At 51.8% G+C, this 7,344-nt stretch overlaps 1 protein-coding gene across 1 annotated transcript in view; it reads right to left on the bottom strand.

The window, feature by feature from the left end:
- Positions 1–7,021, bottom strand: part of UEVLD (UEV and lactate/malate dehyrogenase domains) — a 60,540-nt gene extending 53,519 nt beyond the window's left edge. The window contains exons 1-2 of the mRNA XM_068261754.1: positions 6,950–7,021; positions 3,766–3,850 (exon numbers count right to left, since the gene is read on the bottom strand). Coding sequence (XP_068117855.1) covers positions 3,766–3,850; positions 6,950–6,979 — 115 coding nt within the window. The 5' untranslated portion in view covers positions 6,980–7,021. The remainder of the gene's footprint in view (positions 1–3,765; positions 3,851–6,949) is intronic.
- Between the last annotated feature and the right edge of the window lie 323 nt (positions 7,022–7,344).

Here is a 7,344-nt window from a genome sequence, read left to right on the forward strand (position 1 = left end):
TGGCTATCCTGCTAATCCTCTGTCTCTAATACTTTCAGCCATAGCCCCTGAACAAGCATACAGCAGATCAGGTGTTTCTGACAATTTTGACCGATATGACAAGATTAGATGCATGCTTGTTTCTGGTGTGTTTCAGACACTTCTTCAGCCAAATAGAACAGCAGGGCTGCCAGGCAACTAGTATTGCCTAAAAGGAAAGAAATATGGCTGCCTCCATATACCTCTCACTACAGTTCTCCATTAAGGAACTACAAATCCCACAATGCATTTGCCTTTATGAGTCATGACTGCGGCTGTCAGACTCCTGCAATGCATTGTGGGACTTGTAGTTCCTCAACAGCTGGAGGGCCAAGTTTGCCCATGCCTGGTCTAGACACTTCTCTCTCTCCTGCATAACTCCTGTGCGGGGGAAGCTAGAATGTGTGGGTTACAAAAGCTGGTTCCGGGGTGGAGGGGCTGTCATAAAACTCTGGAAGTTTCAAAGCTTGAAACAAAGTGGATATATAATATGGGCACCTTACAACCGAAGGGCCTCAACATAGATATAGATCTTAAAGCGGTATTGTCACCATAAAAATCAAATTTCAACAGCAACTGGTCTGAGTGTATTAAGTGATAAAGATGCTAATCCTGCATTCAAAACATGTTCTGCTGTTAGGATTTGGAGTCATCACATACTTTAGGAGCACTTGCCCTAGTGCCAAACAGTTGAATGCTGGGAGTTCTTTTTATCTATAATATATTCCTCCTCTTCCATTTATTTTCCTGCCTAGCTGCTTATCAGACACACCCTCTGATCACTTGTGTTTACAAGCAAGGCTGAGGTGACTCAGTGATTGGAGGATAAGACAGTGCAGTTCCTAGTATACACCTCAGTGGGAGTGTCTGAAGACTCTGGGAGGAGGGCAGCTAATGAATACACAATGAGCAAGAGAAGGGAGGGGGGCAAACAAGAGTCAGGGAGGATATGATGTCAGCATTAGCTTGGCAAGATGGCCACTGCCCTGAATAGGATTTTCTGCTTTTCCTTTATAAAATTCACAGGAATCATTACGTGGATAGCACAATACATCTGTTATGTAAGTAGAAGTAGTATTTATCTACTTATCTATGTGCTTTTTATTTCTAAGTTAGCATGGGTGTCGCTTGTTCTTTAACTGTTTTATTAGCACAGATTAGGGTCCACTTTTGAAAAATGGTCCTTGTGTTATAGTCCCAGTATACCAAAGTGGGATAGTGCATACTGTGTATGTGACTGGCAAAAGAATGCTTACCTATGTGGAGGTGCGGAAGAACATGATCTATTAATTTTAAAATCGGTTGTATTTGTGGGGAGGTTATATCAAAGGGGAGGGGGGGGGGGTGGTGGTGTTATGCTAGGTGCTATAGTTATAGAATAGTTACATTTGCATTAAATTCTCTATTAACTTGTGTTCTCAAATATTTATATGTAAAAGTCCGCAGCTGGAGCTGACAGGCGGGCATAAATACATGTTGCGCCGTCTGCTCCGTAGCCCCTGATAAGTTGCTCAGCAACAAAACTGTTGGGCGGAGCTACGGAACAACGCGAGTGCGTGTGACGTCACCGGATGCGGAACGTCGGATACATGCTACTTTGGATCTAACGGCGGCTCTCTCTCGGCGGTTACTGGCTGTTAAACTATAGCGTAGCCTTATCCTACTATACGGGGTGTTCTTCAGTCTTAGCCCATATTGTGGTGGACACCTACCCTGTAAAGGCCCGCTCTAAGCCCAGCCTTGGACTTCACTGCTCATACCGCTGTATATTTTACTCATGTTTCATACACGCATTAAAAGGGCCCATACACCTAACGATTTTCCCGCCGATATACGGCCGATTCGATCACAGTGATCGAATCGGCTGTGAAATCGCCGCGCACACCGCTGACAGAATAATCGGTTTCTGTCCAAAATCGATTGTTCCCGTCAATCCGTCCGTACGGAAGATTTTTCTCGATCGCCGGCGGGTCGGGAGTGTGTCGATAGCGGCGGTCGAATGCCCGACGCAATACAGCCGGTATACATTACCTGTTCCTACTGTTCCTAGCGCTCTCTACTGTTTAAACTTCCCCTGGACAGGAAGTTCAGTAGCTGCAAGAACGGTCTTGAGCCCGGAGCGGAGAAGAAGACAGCTGGGACCAGGGGACTCGCACCGGCCGGAACAGGTAATGTTGCAGCGGCAGCTTCACAGATTGTGATCGGTTTCAGGCTGAAATCGATTCACAATCTGTTTGCAGTAAAGGTGGCCATACGATCCCTCATTCGATCAGAGAGGGATCTATCTGTTGGTCGATCCTGATGGCAAATCGACCAGTGTATGGCCACCTTAAGGCAGCTAAGTGCATTTGTATAGAGCTATAAAACTTTTTACAATTAAAGTAGATATTTTTACGCGATGTAAGGGTTTTCTTGTTTTTTGGGTGCTACAAGTATGCCATTGACGGATGGATTCCTAGTACCAGAATGAAAGGAGACCTGTCCACACACGTGAGACGGAGATTGGTTCAATTGGCTGTGAGGTGGCCAATACCTCAGAAGCTTACACGGGCCCAGTCTAGGCCGCAGCATTTGGTGAGTGGGGACACGAAGGGGGGGGGGGGGGGCATTGATCCCTAGCAGCGACTATTCCACATTTTACACTGTGATTTCCCCTGTGGAACGGAACCCTAGATTGGCACCTGTTATGAACTTTTAAGAAAATAACTATAGTGTATGCAGCGCCATTTAGAACTGTGATTGAAAGCTTTACACATCAGCAGGGTAGCGCTCCACATCTTGGAATGGATTTATAAAAACTGAGTCTATATTGCTGATATTTTTGTTTGATTGGTAGAGCGCTAAGCTAATTGTTTTTAATTTAGAGCTGTTCCAACCCAATTTAAACCTGTCTGCCTCCCATCCTCTTGTAGACTGTGCATGCAACATATAGAAACCAGAACACTTAACCTCCTTGGCGGTAATCCCGAGCTGAGCTCGGGGTATGCCGCCGGAGGTCGCCGCTCAGGCCCTGCTGGGCCGATTTTCGTTCTGAAAAAAGCAGCACACGCAGCCGGCACTTTGCCAGCCGCGTGTGCTGCCCGATCGCCGCCGCTCCGCGGCGATCCGCCGCGTGCAGCGGCGAAAGAGGGTCCCCCCAGCCGCCCGAGCCCAGCGCAGCCGGAACAAACAGTTCCGGCCGGCGCTAGGGGCTGGATCGGGCGGCTCTGACGTCAGGACGTCGACTGACGTCCATGACGTCACTCCGCTCGTCGCCATGGCGACGAGGAAAGCGAAACAAGATAGGCCGCTCATTGCGGCCTATCTTGTTACTTTCGATTGCCGGAGGCGATCGAAAGTACGCTTCCGGAGCGCCCTCTAGTGGGCTTTCATGCAGCCAACTTTCAGTTGGCTGCATGAAATATTTTTTTTTTAATTAAAAAAAAAACACATTGCAGCCTCCCTGGCAAAATAAATAAACCGCCAGGGAGGTTAATGGAAAGGGGACAAATCACTCATTCCTACAGGCAGTATTGGCCTACAGCCAAATATACACATCCAATCCTGATTGACCAATTCTACAACAACATCTATGAAGTATGAGAGCTTCCCTACACAATCCTTTAAAGTATTCAAAATCTGATGAATCTCATAGTACACGGAGGTGATCAAACTGGCCAATCACGGTGGGATGCGTGTACTTGGCTTTGCACTGATAAAACACAGGTGGTTGGTCTGACCCCATTAATCATAGTTCTCAGTACTTACTGTAAGTATCCATGGAGTAGACAAAGTTGGGGAAGACCTTGTAGACATCTTTCAACTCTTCAGTGGTGAGATCCCGAAACTTGTACTAGGTTTAAAAACAAAAAAAACCTTTATTGTTTATAACTTGTGCAGAGCATGGTACTAGTCTAGTTGACTCAGCAGGAAACCCCATAGGGAAATTCCGCTAATGTGATTGGGTGGACGGCACTGCTAAGTTTCAGATAGGTTGCAGTTAACCACACCCACATTATTTAGCCAATCACAACGCTTCACGCTGTAGAGGATGCTGTGATTGGAGAACTGTTCCCTATAAGGATTTCTGCTGGGTCCCCTAAACTAGACTAGAACCCAGAACTCAGCTTTCAGCACATAAACGCTGTGTCCTGATGCACAAAATGTGCTGCATAACAACCTTTATTTGTTTAGCAATACATATTTAATGATGCCTGCGTGCTTATAAAATAAGATGGGATGGGAAATTAAAGAAACATTCCAGCGACAAAAGTAAGTAGTTCAAATATGAAAGAAAGGCAGGGTACGGAGGGGCAGCAGTGCAGGCAGCAGGGTACGGAGGGGCAGCAGTGCAGGCAGCAGGGTACGGAGGGGCAGCAGTGCAGGCAGCAGGGTACGGAGGGGCAGCAGTGCAGGCAGCAGGGTACGGAGGGCAGCAGTGCAGGCAGCAGGGTACGGAGGGCAGCAGTGCAGGCAGCAGTGCAGGCAGCAGGGCAGGCAGTGTATGGAGGGCAGCAGTGTATCAGTGTATGGAGGGCAGCAGTGTATACATTGTATGGAGGGCAGCAGTGTATGCAGTGTATGGAGGGCAGCAGTGTATGCAGTGTATGGAGGGCAGCAGTGTATGCAGTGTATGGAGGGCAGCAGTGTATGCAGTGTATGGAGGGCAGCAGTGTATGCAGTGTATGGAGGGCAGCAGTGTATGCAGTGTATGGAGGGCAGCAGTGTATGCAGTGTATGGAGGGCAGCAGTGTATGCAGTGTATGGAGGGCAGCAGTGTATGCAGTGTATGGAGGGCAGCAGTGTATGCAGTGTATGGAGGGCAGCAGTGTATGCAGTGTATGGAGGGCAGCAGTGTATGCAGTGTATGGAGGGCAGCAGTGTATGCAGTGTATGCAGTGTATGGAGGGCAGCAGTGTATGCAGTGTATGGAGGGCAGCAGTGTATGCAGTGTATGGAGGGCAGCAGTGTATCAGTGTATGGAGGGCAGCAGTGTATCAGTGTATGGAGGGGCAGCAGTGTATGCAGTGTATGGAGGGGCAGCAGTGTATGCAGTGTATGGAGGGGCAGCAGTGTATGCAGTGTATGGAGGGGCAGCAGTGTATGCAGTGTATGGAGGGGCAGCAGTGTATGCAGTGTATGGAGGGGCAGCAGTGTATGCAGTGTATGGAGGGGCAGCAGTGTATGGAGGGGCAGCAGTGTATGGAGGGGCAGCAGTGTATGGAGGGGCAGCAGTGTATGCAGTGTATGGAGGGGCAGCAGTGCAGGCAGTGTGTGGAGGGGCAGCAGTGCAGGCAGTGTGTGGAGGGGCAGCAGTGCAGGCAGTGTGTGGAGGGGCAGCAGTGCAGGCAGTGTGTGGAGGGGCAGCAGTGCAGGCAGTGTGTGGAGGGGCGGCAGTGTGTGGAGGGGCAGCAGTGCAGGCAGTGTGTGGAGGGGCAGCAGTGCAGGCAGTGTGTGGAGGGGCAGCAGTGCAGGCAGTGTGTGGAGGGGCAGCAGTGCAGGCAGTGTGTGGAGGGGCAGCAGTGTATCAGTGTGTGGAGGGCAGCAGTGTATGCAGTGTATGGAAGGGCAGCAGTGTATGCAGTGTATGGAGGGGCAGCAGTGTATGCAGGGGCAGCAGTGTATGGAGGGGCAGCAGTGCATGCAGTGTATGGAGGGGCAGCAGTGCATGCAGTGTATGGAGGGGCAGCAGTGCAAGCAGTGTATGGAGGGGCAGCAGTGAAAGCAGTGTATGGAGGGGCAGCAGTGCAAGCAGTGCATGGAGGGGCAACAGTGCATGGAGGGGCAACAGTGCATGGAGGGGCAACAGTGCATGGAGGGGCAACAGTGCATGGAGGGGCAACAGTGCATGGAGGGGCAACAGTGCATGGAGGGGCAACAGTGCATGGAGGGGCAACAGTGCAGGCAGTATATGGAGGGGCAACAGTGCAGGCAGTGTATGGAGGGCAGCAGTGCAGGCAGTGTATCAGTGTATGGAGGGCAGCAGTTTATCGAGGGGCAAAAGTGTATGGAGGGGCAGCAGTGCAGGCAGTGTACGGAGGGCAGCAGTGCAGGCAGTGTACGGAGGGCAGCAGTGCAGGCAGTGTACGGAGGACAGCAGTGCACAGAGGGCAGCAGTGCAGGCAGTGTACGGTGGGCAGCAGTGCAGGCAGTGTACAGTGGGCAGCAGTGCAGGCAGTGTACGGTGGGCAGCAGTGCAGGCAGTGTACGGTGGGCAGCAGTGCAGGCAGTGTACGGTGGGCAGCAGTGCAGGCAGTGTACGGTGGGCAGCAGTGCAGGCAGTGTACGGTGGGCAGCAGTGCAGGCAGTGTACGGTGGGCAGCAGTGCAGGCAGTGTACGGTGGGCAGCAGTGCAGGCAGTGTACGGTGGGCAGCAGTGCAGGCAGTGTACGGTGGGCAGCAGTGCAGGCAGTGTACAGTGGGCAGCAGTGCAGGCAGTGTACAGTGGGCAGCAGTGCAGGCAGTGTACGGTGGGCAGCAGTGCAGGCAGTGTACGGTGGGCAGCAGTGCAGGCAGTGTACGGAGGGCAGCAGTGTACGGTGGGCAGCAGTGCAGGCAGTGTACGGTGGGCAGCAGTGCAGGCAGTGTACAGTGGGCAGCAGTGCAGGCAGTGTACGGTGGGCAGCAGTGCAGGCAGTGTACGGTGGGCAGCAGTGCAGGCAGTGTACGGTGGGCAGCAGTGCAGGCAGTGTACGGTGGGCAGCAGTGCAGGCAGTGTACGGTGGGCAGCAGTGCAGGCAGTGTACGGTGGGCAGCAGTGCAGGCAGTGTACGGTGGGCAGCAGTGCAGGCAGTGTACGGTGGGCAGCAGTGCAGGCAGTGTATGGAGGGCAGAGACAATAGAATGATGAGGATTACACTGATGAAAGTTTAGCAGAAGTTGGAGGAAGTTTCCTGGTGGCTGGGTCAGGCACCGAGGGGGTGATGGGTGGTCGCTGTGTGCCTGGCATTACCTTCCCCAGCCGCTGTCTGATGTGCTCCATCTCCTGCTGCTCTCCAGGCTCTTCCTGCTTCCTCCCCGGAGTCCGGAGTAGTGTTGTCCGGATCATGAACGATTCGGATCTTTGATCCGAATCTATTTTATGAGTCGATAATCCGAATCATCAAAATGAGTGATTCGGATCGCAAAAGGGGCGGGGCCATGAGCGACACGCCCCCTCTCAGCGGGCAGCGGGGTCCTGGAAGCAGGGATCGCTCTGTTGGAGTGGAAGCAGCCTTGCACAGGGACAGGTAGATGAGAGAGAGGGGACATGGGTGCCACTGCCAGATATGTGTAGAGCACACATACTGGCTGCAATGTGCTGCTCATTATAGGCTGTCTGTTCCGTAGTGCTGCACAGTGATCACA

Source organism: Hyperolius riggenbachi, chromosome 11 (assembly GCF_040937935.1).
Source record: "Hyperolius riggenbachi isolate aHypRig1 chromosome 11, aHypRig1.pri, whole genome shotgun sequence".
Classification (NCBI taxonomy): domain Eukaryota; kingdom Metazoa; phylum Chordata; class Amphibia; order Anura; family Hyperoliidae; genus Hyperolius; species Hyperolius riggenbachi.